Source organism: Arachis ipaensis, chromosome B01 (genome assembly GCF_000816755.2).
Source record: "Arachis ipaensis cultivar K30076 chromosome B01, Araip1.1, whole genome shotgun sequence".
Classification (NCBI taxonomy): domain Eukaryota; kingdom Viridiplantae; phylum Streptophyta; class Magnoliopsida; order Fabales; family Fabaceae; genus Arachis; species Arachis ipaensis.
The window spans coordinates 116,469,965-116,490,502 of NC_029785.2; the positions used below are offsets into that span (position 1 = coordinate 116,469,965).

A 20,538-nucleotide genomic window follows, 5' to 3' on the forward strand; every position below is an offset into this window, starting at 1 on the left:
TCGTCTGGTGCGTAAGATTCGAGACACCTAACGAACAAAATAAACAAGTTAAAAAAATAAGATCAACAAATAAAATTACAAATTCACCTTTCATTACATTATAATAAACAAGAATGATAAAAATGTACCACTCGATTAAGTCTGTCTGCTATGTGCTCAACCTGATCCAGTCTATACAGGGTATGCTTGTACCCCAACAGCTACTGCTCCATCACTACACTCTAATAAAATAAAATAAACTGAATTTAATTCCTTTCACATTAACAAATTTATCATACATATTCAAACTAATTGTCTAACTTACATCTTAATCAGTTTATAAGTTTACTAATTAACATGTACTACAACTAACTACATGATCACAACTAAGTATATAAACATACTAGTTATCAATTAACTGATAATTCAATCAAACTAACTTCTCATACATATTCTAATCTAACTACATATTCAACTAATTTACATCTTAATCACAATTTAAATTAACAATTCTCATTAAACTAACTAACAATTAACTAATAAGTTACTCTAACTATAAAGAAATATGTTATAAACAATAACTTAAATTGAAAAACCGATAACAAAAGAGCATACTAACCTGAAACTGATGATAGAGTAGATAAAAATTTTTACAGGCATCGAAAGACAGAAGATTTGGCAGAGAAGACAGTAAAAACACGACAAATGAAGATGGAAGAAAGGAGATTTGGGTGATAGAAAATTCTAAAAACGACAAAATGAAGGTCCCATGAGTTTATATAGTGGTATCTAAAGTTGGAATAATTTGTTTTAGGAAATAAAATTTTTTTGTTTATTTCGGAAAAAAATCCCAAGATTGAATGTTTATTTTTGTGTTTGTATTTTTTAGCCTTTTCTCACTGTCTGTGCATGTGATTGTAGTGAGTGAGCGAAATATAAACGAGCTTGTTTGAAAACCTATGAATTAAAATTCATTCAAGAATTAGAATGTTTCTCCTTGTTTTGGAATAAATACAAAGGAATGATTTAAACTCCTTTGTGAATTTCAATTCTCACTTTTTCCTTATTTACAAATTAGGCCAAAAAAGGTTTGATTTTAAAATTAATTCTCACGTCAATTTAACTTAACATGTCAAATGTAAAAAATATCCTTATTTAAATAAGTGAATGTTTAATAAAATAATTTTGTTAAGGACAAAATTGTAAAAGAAGAAAATTTAACTCATGTAAGAGTTATTCCAAACTAAGAAATTGCATTCTATTCTATTAGTATATTAAAGTCATTCCAAACAATGGAATTGACTTTCAAATAGAAATGAATTCTTTTCTTAAAGAAAATAGAATTCTTTTCTTACACTTAAATACTTTCCAAACAAGCTCAAAAGAAAAGTTATTATATGAAATTATGAAATATTAAATTTTATTTTATATTTAATTAAATCGGTTCGATCATGGTTTGAATCTGGTTAGACTATTAGACTATTAAACCAGTCATTCGATTGGTTTATTGACCGGTTCGATTTTTGCAACTTTGATAATAACTATAATCTCGATTTAACTTTTTTGATACAATAAATTTTATTAAATCTCTATTACATCAAATAATCTCTCATTTAAATTTTGTTAAGATCTTAGCTGCTTAGCGAGTAACAAACAACTGAAACTAGTTCTCCCCTAACAACTACACAGAATTATCTAGCCATTTCTTTTTAATTCTTTTACAGTGAATGTAACACCCTAACTTTTAGCACCTCATGATCGTACCAAAAGTAAGGCGTTACTAACCTAATTCCTTTTATTATCTATTTAATATTGAGCCTTTATGCGTAAACCTATCGATGGTTTTACTAAAACTTATAACTTTTTCTACAAGAACAAACAACACATATTCACATACTTCATATTAATAATACATTGTTGTATTACATACAAAAGCAATTACAAAACCTACCCCCTCTGAATGAAACTCTAACTAACAAGACGAGGGAAAAATAAATTCTAACAACTCATCTCGTAAGCATATTCCTCTGTGCTCCTGCAGCTTCGTAATAAGCCTTTGCACCTGTAACTGAAAGGGGTGGAAATAGGGAGTAAGAATTGGGGAGTTCCTAGTAGGGTTGGGGTGTATAGTTATATCCATTTTATATATACTTGGTCAGCAACAATAAACAACAAAGTACGAGCCAATTCAACAATTACAGAACACAAAATCCAATCATAAGCCCACACAATCATAGAAAACACACTCACAAACAAATATGAACAAACAAGTATGATGCATGTCTATCCTTGGTGCAGGTAATGAGCTCATCTGTCGGTTTCGACCCGCTCCCGACGTAACTCAGCAACCTTTGTCTGAGTTTGGTTTCCAGTGTCATAACCTCTATAAGCAACCTCTTCTTCCAAGCTTTCCAAAATCACCAATCAAGCTCCAATATTCACATATACACAACCTAAGCCACAATCATCATACCCATACACATCTCAATGCCCAAACCTCATAGAACAACAAATTACACTAGGGTTGATAATCTTACCATACCCAAGGTTCAAGGAGACAAGATTAACCTTCTCCTTCAAGAGAGTTGGGTCCTATAACATCAAAGAACCCAAAATCTCAATATTTTTGCTCATGAAACTCGAAATCAAGGGCTGGAATTTCGAACAGTAAAACGTGGCTTACCTCAAGATTAATTGTATGGGTTTTGCAGAGCTCTCCATGATAAACGTGTGGCCGCAAACGGAGCGGCAATCGGAGCTCTAGATCAAAAGTTATGGTGGTTTGAAGATCAAGTGAGAGATAGAACTTGAGAGAGTGTTCTTCCCTCCATGGCCTCTCTTTTTCAGCGTGTATTAGTGTTGTGTGAGGAGAGAGAGTGCTGAAAACTAGGGTTTTGGTTTAGTTATGTTGGGCCAAGGGCCCACTTTGGGTCCGGTTGGACCGGTTTGGCCCGTTCGGTCCAATCTTGGTCCGTTTTCCATAAAATTGGTACCGAAATTCTCGTCTCAATTTCCTCTATCATATTAAGCCATAAAAATATCATTTTTGGCTTTCTAGAATAAATTCTCATATATGGGTTAATTAGCCATTAATTAACCGGGTCTTACACAAAACTGATAGAAAAGTTATGCAGACTGAGAGAGAAAACCTGGATATGTTAAGGAAAGAAATTACGCATTCTTCAAGGTTGCTTCAATAGACTGGAATTGAGGGACAATCAAGACTAAGGGGATGAAATCGAGGTGTATTGAGCCGTTTGAAGTATTAAGGCGGATTGGTGGCCAACGACGTATCAAATAGTTTTACTACCATATCAGTTGAATTAGAAGAAGATTTAACATTTCAAGTACTTTTAGTTAGAATGCACGATACCAACGTTGAGCGACTGCGCGGAAGAGTAGTACCATTAGTAAAGGTTTTTTTGTAGTCGAGTTGGAATTGAGGAACTAACACACTTGAGAGCCTGAAATCCGAAATGGGAAGTGACTCCCACACCTATTATCAGGTAACTGGATCAGAATTTTTGGGACAAAATTCTTAATTAGGTGGGTAGGATGTTGTAACACCCTAACTTTTAGCACCCCATAATCGTACTAAAAGCCCAGGCATCACTTACCTCTATTCCTTTAATTATATACTATGTTTATTTAATATTGAGCCTTCGTGAATACGAACCGAAACTTTCACCAAGAAAACGAAGAGTCGGTACTTTAAATCATTTAATCACAAAATTATATATAGCCACGTAGCATTATTTACATAGACTTATTTCAAGATACTTAAATACAAGTCCTATCCCCTCTAAAAAACCAAAACGATAAACGACGAGGGAAAAATAAAATCTAAGAACTTAACTTGTAAACAAAATCTTCTATGCTCCTGTAGCTCCGCACTAAACCTTTGCACCTGTAGGTGAAAGGGGTGGAGATAGGGGGTAAGAACTGAGGAGTTCTTAGTAGGGTCGGGGTGTAGAGTTATATTTATTTTATATATATTTGGTTCGCAATAACAGTCAACAAAGTACAATCCAATTCAACAATTATAGAACACAGAATCCAATCACAAGAACGCACAATCATAGAAGACACAATCACAACAAGTATGATGCATGTTTATCCCTAGTATAGCTAATGAGCTTATTTGTCGGTTTCGACCCGCTCCCGACGTAACTCAGCAACCTTTGTCTGAGTTTGGTTTCCAGTGTCATAACCTCTATAAGCAACCTCTGTCTTACAGGTGCGACTCTCTTGAGCCGATGTATGCAAACATAACCTCTGTAAGCAACCTCTGTCTTACAGGTGAGGCTCTCTCTAGCCAATGTATCTAGCGATAACCTCTGTAAAGCAACCACTGTCTTACAGGTGCGACCATCCCCTGGATTGGCCGATGTATCTCTGGAAAGCAAATCTCGGTGGACTCACCACCATATCTCTGCTCGTTTTCAGTAGGTAAACAATAATCTCTGCTTCTCTCCTTTTCTTTTCGTTCTTTCTTTCTTTTAAAACCAAAATCAGCTCTTTGTGACATTCTCCAAAACCTTTTAAAACAATTTCACTTAAACCAATTCTTCTTTCAAAAGACAAAGAGAAACTATTTATTAGTTAAACCCGTCAACAAGGCCTCTGGACTTTAGGGGAGCGACAACCAATCTCGTTTTCTTGAGTTCATTATAAATCCTTAACAATCATTGTTTTGTTAAACTGAATTTAATCAAATAAAGTTTCTAAATCTAATCAAAATCAAATCATACAAATTAGAAGTTCTGAATCAATTTCTAAACCAAAACCAATCCCAATTTCATCCTTAAAACTAATTCTTTAACTTTTTCCAAGACGTCGCAAAACGAAACCATTCAATCAAAATTCAATTACTTTTAAAGTTCACTAAAACTCCTCCGAATGAAATTTTTAAGTCAAATTCAAGCAACCAATATTTCATTCTCTAAATCGGTCGCTAATTAGCAACCAAACATTCTAGTGACCAAATTTCCATGGTTGATCCTAATTTTTTAATTATCAATTTTTTACTAAATTTTTACATCTAAGCCATCAAATATTGAAAAACCATCAACACAAAACCTACACCTTAACACATAAAAATAAACAACACTTAAACAATAACAAAAAATATGTATATAATTATCTTTTATTGGGTTATTAAATCTCTAATATTAAATTCGTAATATCTAACTACATAACAAAAAAAGAGCATTCTTTTTATAATTCTATGTAAAAACAGAAATAGATATGTAATTTTTCTATGTAAAAAGACTGTCAAGAGAATCAGCTCCAAGGGTAGCAAACTTGGACTCTCCAGTGACACTTGAACCCTCTGGCAGTGCCAATTGCTTCTTGACTATGTCACAGACTTTCTGCAGTGTCTCTTGGTTCGCCTGCACAGAATAATAAAGTCCATGGTAGTTAAATCTTGTTAAATATGACGGAAATTCATACACCACATCAGTACTATCTCTAATATTTCTTCTACCTTCCTGTAATTCTAGGCACATAATCTAGAATCACAAGCAGAAGGAACCAAATTATAATTCAGGCAGAATGAACAGAGGTTTTTATCCACTGTACTATCTGTATAATATAATGTCAAAATTAGCAGCACCAAAAATCAACATGTAAAGACAGAAAAAAAAAAGAATGCTAATTCACCCATGTTCAATTAGTCTTTTTCTTTTAATGAACAATCATTAGGACTACAATAAAAATCACCAAAATTTTTCTGTAGTTCCAAGTTTCTTATTATTTACCAAATTCAAAACTGAAAAATTACTTAAACCAATCAATATAAAATCTTTTAGGTTTACTTATGAAAATATAGCATGAATGAATTGCATAAGGCAGGGTGAGTTTTGAATAAACTAGAAAGTAGCCTCTATTTGTTCTTATCTGATCCCTGGAGCAAAAATATATGAACTTACGGGTCACATTTATATAATTGTGTCTCTATTGTCTCCTTAAAGCATTGATTCCTGAGGTCCAAATATCCCCCACCTCCACCTTTCTTTCATTAACATCATTTTCATTAGGCATTTAATGTAATACACCCTCATAATTACTCATGAATTATTGTAGTAGTACTACTACTATTTTTTTAGAGTAGTTGATGAATGAATACTTTTTTTCTGTCAATGAGGACAAGAGATATAATTTGCCGTACCACTCATCAAAATTCAAAGAAAGCCATTGGCAACCACCGTTTAGCTAAAATGTTTTTGTTTTAAACGTGCTTAAGTTTTCGGCCTATGGTTTTTATTTTATTTTATGATATTAGACCATTGGATCTAGCTATATATATATTTGTGGGAAATAGATCTTCTGAATTTATGTTTTCAAAAAATGCATCACATACAAAAGGCAATCCCTGGTTCTTGCTAATGCTTCAGCATGAGCCTCTTACATTACAAGATCTGCTTTACATTCATGGCTGTGACCACATAAATGATAATTATTTTTTATTATTTTTATATCTATACTATGGCAAGTTAATGTGAAAGTGATATTTGAGATGGAAAGAAGAGGGCGTGTTCTATTTGATTGTTAAGCTGGCCAATTCAACCTATTTAAATTCAGTCTACCGATGTAAATGTAGACAACCATACCTCTATGCTCAAAGCTCATTTAAATAATGAAGGTACAATACAAGCAGTGCAAGTACTGGTTACCTGCCGTAATATAGAAAGTAAATCTCCTCCAACGCAATACTCCAAGAACAACCATAAGTGAGCAGAAGTTTCATACCTATATTTTCTAAAAGCATTAGTTAACAACCCTTAATATACTTTTAAGGAATTAGAGCATGTAAGAGTGAAAAACGAAAAGACTTACTTCGTGAAGAACCTTGCTTCTCTGTGACTTGTCTACGCTTTTGATGGCGTAATACTCAATGTCTTCTTCTTCCTGCCTTTGTACACGGTCTGCAAATCCACAAGAACAAAGAAAGATTAATAAATCTACATCATTTAGTTCGATTCAAGAAAAGTTTAACCCGAAAAAAAAAAAGGAAATGGAAGAAGGTTACCGAGTATTTTCCACGACCAATAGCTTCGTAAATATGGTACTGGTTCATAGTGACGGTGGACATTACTTGCACATTCTTCCTATGTTCAAGAGAAAAATGCAAAGTGCAATAAAGGAAACAGAAACAAACATTAAAACAGAGAAAAAGAGAAATAGATTAAGGTGAAATGCAACCTGCTCCTGCTATTCCTTTGCATATTGCTTTATTGCATATTCAATAAAGCTATATAAAGAATAAGAAAATGGTGAGGAAACGTGCAAGTGGAGATCCACGCCACATATATATATATATTATCAATATATGTCACAGACTCTTTAGAAGCCAAATATAATTTAAGAATTTAAAAATAAATAAATAAATAAAAACCCCAAGGTTGAAACTAGTGATGACTCATTAGAAATTCTAATAGACATTGTTGTGTGCGCACTCTTATAGTTCTCATAAAGCTATATAATAAGCCTGCAATCACAATTCACAACTGGAAATATTTCTAACAGCACCATTTTGTTTGAAGCACATCAAACACAAACAATGGCACTTCTAATCTGCAGCATATGCGCATACAAGTTAGGATTATTGAAAGGAAAGGTATAGGATACCAACATATTATCTGCAAACTTATTGCCAACAATGATTAATTATTATATTTTAAACACATATAAAGAGACGAATCCAAAAAATATATCTATAAAGACACTTCTATTAAACACAGCTATAAAAAAGACATTTTTATTAGACACATCCACAAAGACACTTCCATTAAACACAGTTATAATAAGAGTTGGCAGAAATGCTGTTGGTAACGTAGCAGGATTGTTATTGAAAAAGGGCATAATGAATTACCACATTCCCACATGACGAATGCATTGAAAGAAGAGCTCTTTCCAGAACATACAAATCAACAGCTTTATCTTCTGGTAGAGTTGAAGTGAAGCTCAATACAAAGTCAATTAGGACCTGCATAAAAACACAATTGAGTTATGAAAGAATATCAATGGCAAGATCTAAAGATGCATTAAAGTTCAGACTTGTAGTTTATCCTCGAAATTCTAGGCATCTTATAGTTATATTATAAGATGAATCAGCAACTAAAATTGAAATTGGCCACTTGAAATTATACGATGAAAAACAAAGAAATTTTTGCTCATGTTCGAACTTAGTATCTGCTAATGCCCTATGAGGAGTGTAAACTGCAACTTGAAACGTCCAAGCAACAAGAAATTTTACCATCAAGACTTTTTTATTTTGTTATGTAGTAGAAATTAATTGAATAGATAGATTAATACAATCTAAATATTATAAACAGAAAAGATATTGTAAAATATTGAAGAATGAAAATTTATAGAATATTATGACAGAGTATAACTCGGTTGTTAACTAGCAAGGGTACCTGATAGAATTGAAGCGATGTTCTTCTGCTCCGAGCTAAGCCGTTGAAGATATATGTGGATTTAGGAATTAGGATTACGATCTCCCTCTAGAGACTCACCAAGTGCCAAGAAAAATACTCTTCGATTACCTTTGCAAAATAACCGAGCTAAAGGAATTAGAAGAAAGCGATTACCTTTGCAAAATTGGAACAGTAAGACGGAAGAAGCTTCGAGAAGGTTCCAGATCCGTGCCTGGAAACCTATTCGGAAGACCTTTACGATGGTATTAGCGAGAGAGAGAGAGAGGTTCGTATGATCAGATCAGAGAACGAAGAAAACAAAAACAGATAAAAAAAAAACCTGAAAACAGATCTGAGAGAAAGAGCGTTTTTATTTACCTCTTTGAAACAGATCTGATTTGCTTCTTCCTCCGTGAGCTGGCTTCTGATTTCTTATGGAGGCGGGAGGTGAGGCGGCCGTTTCGGTGGGAGGAAGAAAACGACGAGGAGATGGCGCCGCGACCGGAGAAGACGACGCCGACGGGACCTCAGGAGACGGCGGCGAGAGGTGTACAGAAGACGGCGGCGAGAGGCGCGGAGAAGACGGCGGCGAAAAAGACGTGAACGCGAGCAGAAGGTTGGAGGAGATGAGAATGGTGTGGGTGGCTTAGGGTAAGGTTGGGTAATTTAGATAACAATTCAATTAGGTATCTTTTAAAAATTATACAATATTCAATTTTTTATTATAATAATTTAAAAAAATTAAAACAAACACATCTAAAAATTATGAATAAATTTAGTGTCTTTTTAAAATTAAATACACATTCAAAATACAAATTAAATAAAACTGAAATTTTAAATTTTTGTTTCTATTTAATTATTAATATCTCTGTTTTAGATTTAATATATTTAATTATTAATATATTATAATTTAAATACATATTTAAAAATCTAATTATTTAAAATTTAAAATTTTAATTTTAAAATTCTAAAATAAACCTTAAACTATCTATTTATTAAGTAAATCCGTACAAAACACTCAAAAAAGCATAAAAGTCACGTTTTTCCCACATGAAAATTTAGAGAAGTTATCTTCCGTCGGCGTTTATCTGCATCACCTTCCTCTTCTATGCTCATTCTCGACGCTGCCTTCCTCCTTCTCGACGCTCATTCACAATGCCGCATTCCCCGTCGTCAACACTCATCTTCGTCGCCGCCTTCCTCTTCCTCGTCTTACTTTTTGTTCAATGACAACATTCAAAATATGATATAATATGACACTAACCTAAATGAAGTTAAAATAAACTCATTCAAATCTAACACAAATACACAATTTTGGCCCATTACAATATTCTAATCATCTTCAAGAGAAACAAGCGTGCCGACATTTCTTGAAGAATTTCTCCCTACATAGAAAAAAAATATCTCATTAATTATAGAAAACTAACAATTAGTAACAAACAAGCAATAAGAAAAAAAAGTATATTACCTTGTTCAGCTTTTTCAATCTCTTCAAAATTTTCAATTAGTCCAAAAGGGTCATCTATTACCCAATCTTGAGTGCATACAAGAGCTTCCACCATATATGGTGTCAAGGAGCTCTGATAAGGGTCAATAATCCTTCCTCCTGTACTAAACGCACTCTCAGAAGCAACTGTAGAAACCGGTATGGCTAAAACTTCTCGAGCCATACGTGCAAGAATAGGAAATCGGGTTGAATTTCCCTTCTACCAACCCAAAATATCCAACTCTGCCGACTTGTTTCTAGGCTCACAATCTTCTTTCAGATATCTGTCAAGTTCAGATTTAGCATCTGAATCACGTCCAGTTGACTGCAAATAAATATTCAGGATATCATCTTCATCCTCTTCATTGATCATTGCATCTTGATTACTTTGAGATTCATCTTCTTTGCCTTGGTAGTGATTATAAAGGGAATTCATGCAAGTAAATAATTTTGACTTGAGTTCTCCTCCCTTTTCAACACCAAATGTCTCATCCAAAATCCAATTTACAAAATCCAACTTGTGACATGGATCAAGCACAATTGCAATTAACAACAACATGTTAATGACATTTGGAGTTCCCCAATACTTGTCATATTTCCTTTGCATCTTGGACGCTATTAATCTTATGCTCAAATCAGTATTTTCACAATGCAACTTGATTTTTCTTCCGATGCTAAAGACTTCTTTCATATATTTATTACTAGTGACATACAAACTCCCAGAAATGCGCAATGTAGCATCATAGAATATTTTCAAGAATGGTAAAATTGACTCTGCATAACTCCAATCATCATCTGTAGGCACACCATAAGATTTGCTCATCTCATTAATATATTTATCATCTTGCAACTCAAGCAAATCAAACGCTGCTCGAAGCTTCAATGCTGCCTCCAACATTAAATATGTCGAATTCCACCGAGTTTCGACATCCAAAGAAACAAGCCCTTTATAATTGATGCTCTCCCGCTCAATGCACGCTTTGAAGCTTTCACATCTCATAGGAGATGACTTGACATATTTGACTACATTGCGAATTCTTGTAATTGAATCATCAATCTCTTTCAAGCCATCTTTTACTATCAAATTTAGGATATGAGCACAACAACGCATATGAAGATAGTCCCCCTTTAAAACAAGACTATTCCATGCATTTAATCTCTTTTTCAAGTATAAAATTGCACCATCATTAGAAGTTGCGTTATCAATCGTTACAGTAAAAACTTGATGCAATTTCCAAGCATCCAAACAACCTTCAATAGCTCTACCAAGTACCTCTCCTGAATGACCCTCAACCCGACAAAAATTCAATATCTTCTTTTGCAACTTCCAATCATTATCAATAAAGTGTGCCGTTAGAGACATATAAGTCAAATTTTGACTCGATGTCGTCCAAGTGTCAGTTGTAAGGCACACTTTTTGACAATGATGAGAGAGCTACTTTATAACTTCATTTTCTCTGTTTCATAAAAAGAAAGTATATCACGGGCCAATGTAGTACACGAAGGGATTTTAAACTTAGGTTGCATGCTATGCAAGAGCCTTCGAAACACATTTCTTTCTAGTTTCTACAAATCGGAAAGGTAGCTCTTCAGTCACAAACATCTCAGTAAGGATACTTCAAGTTACTGCTTGGTCAAACTTTGTAACACTCGGTGAGGATATAAGACCACTTGTTCCCCCTTCTATCCTTTGTCTCTTGTTCTGTTCGTTGTTCGATTCAAAACATCGCTTCCAATGTTGCCGCATAGCACTTGTTCCCCCCGCATATATTATTTGACCGTTGCAGTTTTTACATCTTGCATACTTCTCTATCCCTTCGATTGGAATGAAATGTTCCCATATCTCTTATCGATTCTTACGCCCAGAAGATCCACTAGGTTGAGGAGGTAATGAGGGATGAGCAGGAGGAACAGCAGGATTTGAATGCTCCTCTCTCAGACATTTTTAACATGAGCAACAAACCTAATTGTAAATTAAATAACTAATTAAAATGATAAAATTAGAATAACATAACATAAATAACAAGAATCAGCATCCACATGATGATAATATATGATCTCAACTGAAACCAATTAATCAAGGTTCAGGGGTGCATGCAGCCATAAAAAATAAATTAGAAATTAAAAAAATAAAAGAGAAAAGGGCTCTAATAAGTTCTAAGTTCTAACCGTTTCCTCCAAGGTGACAAGGACATAAGGGTCACTGGAATCACTATCACAAGGTTTGAGGTTAGTGCCTCTTTTGATGCGTAGTTTGATTAGACCCAGAATGTTCTCCATTGAAAACCCACCTTTGTCTATTCGGAATTGCTATGTGCTAATGAAACGATGAAGAATATAATAAAAAGTTGCTATCTTCTTATTATTTTTCTTATTTTTTATTTGTAACACTTACACACCCTGCACAATTTGATTTGTTTGTGTTATTATTATATATATGAATCTGAACACTTACAACTTTGTTAAATGCAAGCATCTTAAAACAACGCACACGACAAAAAACCAATCCTCAAACTTGGTCCACACCTAAAAAGGAATTGTCCTTTTTTTCTCTTTTTCTTGTGGTAGATAAACAAGTTACAGGGTCAATAATAATTGTCTATTTTTCCCCAGAACACTTAGCAAATATAGTCTACTAAAACACAAACAACAAAGCGAAGAAGGTTTGGTTTGGCCATAATACACCTGCCACCACCAACCATCCCCTCCTCCCCAAGCGGAAGAGCTCAAAAACAAAAAAAATAATAATAATGAAAAAGTAGATTAGAGAGTATTGGGGGAAAACATTCAAGTACAGTACTATCATAAAATCTAATGCCAACCACAACTCCAACAATGATAATATAGAAGCACAAACAAAAGAAACTAAGTCATCACTTCAATCTTATATACTAGCCACCTCAATTCCCACCCATCAGGCTCTGCAAATTTCTCAAGAAAGCATTGCAAAACCTCGCACACAACAATTAATAATAAAAACAGAAAATACCAAAACAGGGAAGTTCCAATTACCAGTGGATTTAGATTTGCAAGCCCTACTTCATCACCACACGCCAAGAACAGCTCATTCCAGCGAACCTCGCATCCTTCGAGAAAGTTCCGAATCTCACCCGGACGGAAATACCACAGAACCTTCACTTTCTTTGCCTTATCAGCAGTTTCCCATATCTTAATAAGCTTCCCGATATAAGGCTCAGGTTCACCCTCCTTGTAGAGATTACCTAATCTGAAAAATTCGAAAACCTAATTTGAGGACTGAAAACGTGCGAAAACTCACCGAAGAGAGTTCGATTTTGGAAGTAAAGTGGCAATATCTGATCCCAGACAATCGCAATTTGCAATGTTCGACTGGTATAAATAGAGTGGTTATGGATCTGATCCCCAACACATAATAACTCCAATATTTGTATGTGCACAGTGGAAATTGTATTTAAGTTTATGTAAAGGGAAAGGAAATTCCAAAACTGTGAATTTTTAGCATTTTAACTGAAGCAAAAAGCACATCAATAATGGAAAACTTTCTACTTCAAAAAAGGTAAACCATGAAAAACCAGAGAAACAGAGAGGGAGGGAAGGAGAGATTGAGAAATCTTTTACACAACCAAGCTAGTTCAAACAGCATTCCCATCAACATCTGATCAAACGGGTTGACCAGAGATTTAATTTCTTCAACAATCCAAAACTTTCTCTAACATCCTTAATGTAAAAAACACCAAATCCATTCAACTCACACTAACAAAAACACAATTCAGCACAGCAAATCACAAAAAGTACATTTTCAGATTTAATATATTTAATTATTAATATATTATAATTTAAATACATATCTAAAAATCTAATTATTCAAAATTTAAAATTTTGATTTTAAAATTCTAAAATAAACCTTAAACTATCTATTTATTAAGTAAACCCACACTCAAAAATCAAAAAAGCAGAAAAGTCACGTTTGCCCCACATGAAAACCCAAAGAAGTCATCTTCCGGCGGCGTTCATCTGCGCCACCTCTACGCTCATATCTAAAAATCTAATTATTCAAAATTTAAAATTTTGATTTTAAAATTCTAAAATAAACCTTAAACTATCTATTTATTAAGTAAACCCGTACAAAACACTCAAAAAAGCAGAAAAGTCACGTTTGCCCCACATGAAAACCCAAAGAAGTCATCTTCCGGCGGCGTTCATCTGCGCCACCTTCCTCTTCTACGCTCATTCTCGACGCTACCTTTCTCCTTCTCGACGCTCATTCACAATGCCACATTCCCCGTCGTCAACACTCATCTTCGTCGCCGCCTTCCTCTTCCTCGTCACCGTTCGTTTGCATTAATGTCGCCGTTCGTCGACGCCAAAAACTTACCTAAAGTTTGGATGGATCTCTCACACAATTACTTTTTTTATTATTTTATATAAATTTTTTATTTTTTTTGAAATAAAAAATCAAATAAAATGGCCTGAAGAGATTTTCATATATATTGCAATGTTAAATTATTTTTGCATGTGCAATTTCTGTATTTTAGAAGTGTTTTAAAAATATTTTTCGTATAACTTTATAATTTTAGATGTGTTACAATTGTTTTTTAATGTTTAAATTTAAATTTTAGATTTATAATTTTAGATGTGTTTCAAAAATATTTTCTGTATAACTTCATAATTTTAGATGTGTTACAATTATTTTTAATGTTTAAATTTAAATTTTAAATTTATGATTTTGGATGTGTTTCAAAAATATTTTTTGTATAACTTAATAATTTTAGATGTGTTACAATTGAAAAAGAAACTACAATTGAAAATATTTTAGTTTGTGTATATAATTATATTCAACCATTCATCACTGAAAGTCATAAAATAGATCCTGCATTTTATCAAAGGTACAATAAATAAGTTTGATTAATTTTTTTTAAATGCACTGACTTTGAATTCTTTTTTTTTTGTAGCAGAATAGAAGAAAGAAGAAAACTATGTTACAGAGAAAGAAAAAAAAAAATAAGGAAATAGTAACTAACTATCAAGTGGGTAGGAAGTTAGAGAAATTTTAATTTTTAAAATTTAAATTAATCTTAATTATAAATGTGTATCCTAAAGAATAGGAATATGTTTTAATTAAAAAATAATTAAATAATATTAAAGGCTGACCAAAGGCTGAATTTTGTTGTACAAGTAGCATTTTCCTTTAAATAATATCTTTTTTTTTTAACTTAGCGATCGCTTTTGTGATTGATTAATTTATAAAATCGGTGCGACTGGATTAGTGACCATAACTTTAGTGACTGAATTAGTAACCAACCACATTATTCTATTTATCTATAAATCGGTTGCAAAATCGGTCGTTAAATTAAAAAATAGCGACCGATTTTGTAACCAAGAGTCTCAAGGACATTCTTTTCTTTGTTTTGGTTGCTAATTCGGTTACTAAATTTAAAAAATAGCGACCGATTTTAGCGGCCATTTATATTCTAGTTGTATAAAACTAATCGGTCGTTAATTCAGTGGCTATTAGTGACTGATTCTGTTAGTCACTGAAATCAGTCGCTAACTTAACAATTAGCAACCGATTTAGCGACCAAACAGTTATTCACCCTATTTCACTATCAATTGCAAAATCGGTGGCTAAATTAAAAAATAGCGACCGATTTTGTGACCAACAGTCCCAAAGACATTACTTTATATTTTGGTTGCTAATTCGGTTGCTAAATGAAAAAATAGCGACCGATTTTATTGACCAACTTTATTCTAGTTGTATTAAAATCTTATCGGTCGCTAATTCGGTTGCTATTAGTGACCGATTTTGTGGGTCGCTAAAATCGGTTGCTGAATATAATTTAGCGACCGATTTAGCGACCAATATTTTTTTTTATCCTAAAAATTCTATATCGGTCGCTAAATTAGCCGCTATTAGCAACCAATTTTTTTGGTCGCTAAAATCGGTCGCTATTCTGATACTTTCTTATAGTGAGCACATAAAGACTATTATATCTAAGTATACTATTGTTCTCTATTAAGGAACTTTTTGATCTCTTGGTTTCATGGAAAAAAGATTGAAGTTGATTTGATTGAAATCCTATAGAGAATAATTGTAGTGCCTAAGTTGAATTATACAAAAATTGTCAGTAGTTTGGTGCACGAAATTGCAATCACACTTTTGCAACTCCGCACAACTAACCAGCAAGTGCACTGGGTCGTCCAAGTAATACCTTACGTGAGTAAGGGTCGATCCCACAGAGATTGCCGGCTTGAAGCAAGCTATGGTTATCCTGTAACTCTTAGTCAGGATGTTAATGATGAAATGATTTTGTTTGCGGAAAGTAAAAGAACATAAAATAAATGGTACTTGTATGCAGTAATGGAGAACAGGTTGAGGTTTTGGAGATGCTCTGTCTTCTGAATCTCTGCTTTCCTACTGTCTTCTTCTTCATGCACACAAGGCTCCTTCCATGGCAAGCTATATGTTGGTGGATCACCGTTGTCAATGGCTACCATCCGTCCTCTCAGTGAAAATGGTCCATGTACATGGCTAATCATCTGTCGGTTCTCACTAATGTTGGAATAGGATCCATTGATCCTTTTGCACACTGTCACTGCGCCCAACATTCATGAGTTTGAAGCTCGTCACAGTCATCCCTTCCCAGATCCTACTCGGAATACCGCAGACAAGGTTTAGACTTTTCGGATCTCAAGAATGCTGCCAATTAATTCTAGCTTATACCACGAAGACTCTGGTCTCACGGATTTGAACGCTCTGTTGTCAGGAGAGGCAATCAAACTCGTGAACCAGGAACCCAAGAGATACACACTCAAGCTATTGCAGATAGAACGGAAGTGGTTGTCAGGCACGCGTTCATAGGTGAGAATGATGATAAGTGTCATGGATCATCACATTCATCATGTTTAAGTGCGAGTGAATATCTTAGAATAGAAACAAGCGTGGTTGAATAGAAAACAGAAGTAATTGCATTAATCCATCGAGACACAGCAGAGCTCCTCACCCCCAACCATGGAGTTTAGAGACTCATGCCGTAGAAGATACAAAATTCAGATGTAAAATGTCATGATGTACAAAATAAATCTCTAAAAGTAGTTTTTATACTAAACTAGTAACCTAGGTTTACAGAAAATGAGTAAACTAAGATAGATAGTGCAGAAATCCACTTCCGGGGCCCACTTAGTATGTGTTTGGGCTGAGCATTGAAGCTTTCACGTGCATAGGCTAATCCTGGAGTTAAAAGCCAGCTCTGGTGCCAGTTTGGGCATTTAACTCCAACTTTTATGCCAGTTCTAGCGTTTAACGCCAGAATAGGATAGAAAGTTGGCGTTTAAACGCCAGTTTGCGTTATCAAAACTCGGACAAAGTATGGACTATTATATATTGCTGGAAAGCCCAAGATGTCTACTTTCCAACGCAATTAAGAGCGCGCCAATTGGACTTCTGTAGCTCTAGAAAATCCATTTCGAGTGCAGGGAGGTCAGAATCCAACAGCATCTGCAGTCCTTTTTCAGCCTCTGAATCAGATTTTTGCTCAGGTCCCTAAATTTCAGTCAGAAAATACCTGAAATCACAGAAAAACACACAAACTCATAGTAAAGTCCAGAAATATAATTTTTGCATAAAAAGCAAATAAAACATACTAGAAACTATATGAAAATACCACCAAAAAGCGTATAAAATATCCGCTCATCATAGTTCAATAAATATAATCATGACAATCATCCCCGTGGGTTTGCAGCTAAATTATTTGTAGAATTTTATGTGAAGTTAAATTTCCTTTTCTTACTTAATACATGGAGCAGATTTTCAAAATCATAAACTATCCGGCAAGGTGGGTGAGCCGGTTCCTCCCTCGGGGCTCTAGCGTACTTCCGAGTAGGGACTGATGGGTGGAAAATCGAATCCACACAAACTAACCAGCAAGTGAACCGGGTCGTATCAAGTAGTAATAACTCACAGGAGTGAGGTCGATCCCACAGGGATTGAAGGATTAAGCAATTTTTGTTTGGTGATGAATTTAGTCAAGCTAACAAATGATAATTTGAGTGAAACTTGATAAACAAAAGGTAAATAGCAAGAAATTTAAGTGCTGGAAGTAAGTTAGCAAAAATTTAAATGACAAGAAAGGTAAATTGCTGAAGCTTAAAATACAAGAAATCCAAAAGAGGTAAAACTTAAATTGCAAGAAACTTAAATGACTGAATCTTAAAGTGCAAGGAAGTAAAACTGCAGAATCTAAATTGAAGGAAAACTTAAATTGTTGGAATTGTAAAGGGAATTGGATGCAGGAAATCAAATAGCAAGACAAATCAATTGAAAAGCGAAATCAGAGAAGTCTATAATGAAGAAAATCAGAAGAAAGTGATTCATCAGGGATTGGAGATACCATAACCCATCATGAATCAAATGAGTCTCAACTCCTTTCTCAATCATATGAGTAGATCTATGGTGGATTGAAATTGATTGGGTCCCAATTCCTTGGCAATCCATTCTTTCTAATCACAATCAATCTTGCCAATTCCTTGATCTAATTGTCATGAGAAGAGTTAGAGCACATTTCTCTCATCCATAAGCCACACTAACTCTCAAGATCTCAATTCCTCCCGAATGGTGTTGATAAAGAGAGTAGTGAAGGATAGAGCTCCAATTCTAATGCAAGTGATTCTCCTTCCGAGGCTCACACAAGCATTCACTGAATTAAATCCCCTTCCAGAGAAGATAATTCACAATCAAAACAGAAGATACTCAATAGCTACACAATTGAATTGAGAAGAAGTAGAATTTCATTGATTCATTGGAATTACAATGGAGCTCCTCTCCCTAATGAATTTGGGGTTTAGTTCATCATAGCTCAAGTAAAACCAGAAGTTAGAAAATTACAGAGAAGTGCTAAGAAAAGTTGTAGAAGGAAAAATACAATTTCAGATCTAACTAACTCTCTACTCTGAAATTTCCTACTGACTCTTCTCTCTAAATCAAATTCTTCTCTATTTATACACTTTCTAATTCAGCCTTTGGGTTCTTGGATTGGGCCTCTTGATCTTTATTGAGGTTGATTGGATTGGCTCTAAATGCAGCTTGGAAGAGAAGCGTGCCAATTATGCATTTCTGGAGTCAAAGTTTGAGTCAACGTTTTTGGGCCAACATTGAGATAAACGTTCTCTTGGAGAAATCAATTCTGGTTACTATCATCAACGTTTGACTCAACATTGGAGTGCCAACGTTCACATATCTATGCGTACGCGTGGCTTACGCATACGCGTGGATGGTGTATTTTACCATTCTACGCGTAAGCGTGACCTGCGCTTTTGCACGTTTGGGGCAAAATACTCATTCACTCGTGCGCGTACCATACGCGTGCGCGTGGATGCAAATCTCCAAATTCCAATTTTTGAAAGCCTTGCGAAGACGTTGGACCAGCGTTTGAGTGGCAACGCTTCCTCAAACGTTGCTCTATCCACGCGTGCGCGTGGATTGTCAGAAATTGGGTTTACGCGTACGCGTTGCATGTGCGTGCGCATCGATACACTTTTTCAAAATCAGAATTTTTGAACTCAGATCGTGCACGCTGGCTACAACGTTGGACTGGTAGCGTTCCCTTAAACGTTGCTCTATCCACGCGTGCGCGTAACCTACGCGTGCGCGTGGATTGTCAAAGTTGCAAATCCACGCGTGTGCGCATAACACGCATACGCGTCCACATTTTTTCCATTTTCCAGAAAGCATTTTACATCAACAACGTTGGGGGTAACGTTGGCTTGGCAACGTTCCCTCCAACGTGGGCACCAGCTTTTGCATTTGCCTCCAACGTTTGAGGTAACGTTGGTGGACCAACTTGGCCACCAATGTTACTTCTTCTGTTTTGCTTCTCCCCTGCTTTCTCCTCTTCTTTCTTGCTTCTTTCTTGCCTCATTTTCTCCTACAATCAATCAAATAAATTGCCTCAAAGTTTGCTATAATCATAAGGTATTTGCATCATTCATAACATCCATTAAAAGTAGCTCAAAACCTTATGAAAAAGCACAATAATAACCATGTTTACTTGACTTAGGAGATGCATGAATTTCCAATCCAATTGCTTACTTCTTGCTCAAGAAAGTGCATAAAATCTAATGAAAACTAGTGAAAAATGCTTGTAAAACTAGCATAAGATGACTTGTCATCACAACACCAAACTTAAACCTTGCTTGTCCCCAAGCAAGCACTAAAACATGAGAAAAAGGAATGAAGACAGATAAGCATATATGTCCTTATTAGCAGGTAATTGAATTTGGATCATGGGATTTCACGCAGACAGAATGCAGCTCAATTATTATAAACTTTCAGATGTAAAATGTCTCTCTCAATGCTAACTAGAGTTACTGATGTGAACCTTATTGTTTATTGATCCTTGTTAGATTTTTCTTTATTTCCTTTGCTTTAGAAACTTATTTTTCAATTGTAGCTCAATGTCAAGTGTTGCAGCAGCCTTTTGGCTAAATTTTCAATCAACACATCTTCACTACAGACACTTGGCTCACAATTCTTCTTAAGAACATTGATGCCCAGTACCTCTTTGGGTTACTAAATATCTTGTAACTAGGTTGCTCTTTATAGTGGACTTTTGGTCGATAATCCCGGGTTAGTTAATCCAAGTTACCAAGTGTTGAAACACTCCTTAGAACCTAATA

The 20,538-nt window shown here is 34.7% G+C and overlaps 1 protein-coding gene across 1 annotated transcript; it reads right to left on the reverse strand.

Annotated features, from left to right (window-relative positions):
• Positions 5,110-10,072, reverse strand: LOC107634073 (EKC/KEOPS complex subunit BUD32-like). The gene is made up of 9 exons (XM_021111287.1): positions 9,871-10,072; positions 8,781-8,833; positions 8,577-8,655; positions 8,403-8,437; positions 7,856-7,969; positions 7,013-7,091; positions 6,820-6,908; positions 6,657-6,732; positions 5,110-5,372 (listed from the first exon to the last, which is right to left on the reverse strand). Exons 1-8 carry the CDS (start codon positions 10,070-10,072, stop codon positions 6,727-6,729), a joined length of 657 nt encoding a protein of 218 aa, XP_020966946.1. The 3' UTR covers positions 5,110-5,372; positions 6,657-6,726.

Excerpts from the sequence above, each read along its gene's own strand:
- LOC107634073 (XM_021111287.1), bottom strand. The coding sequence starts at position 10,072 with ATGGCTCGAGAAGTTTTAGCCATACCGGTTTCTACAGTTGCTTCTGAG. Across the intron at positions 8,834-9,870 it reads GATTGAAAAAGCTGAACAAG|AAATCAGAAGCCAGCTCACG; the intron begins GTAATATACTTT and ends CGCCTCCATAAG. Across the intron at positions 7,970-8,402 it reads CATCGCTTCAATTCTATCAG|GTCCTAATTGACTTTGTATT; the intron begins GTACCCTTGCTA and ends GTTTTTATGCAG.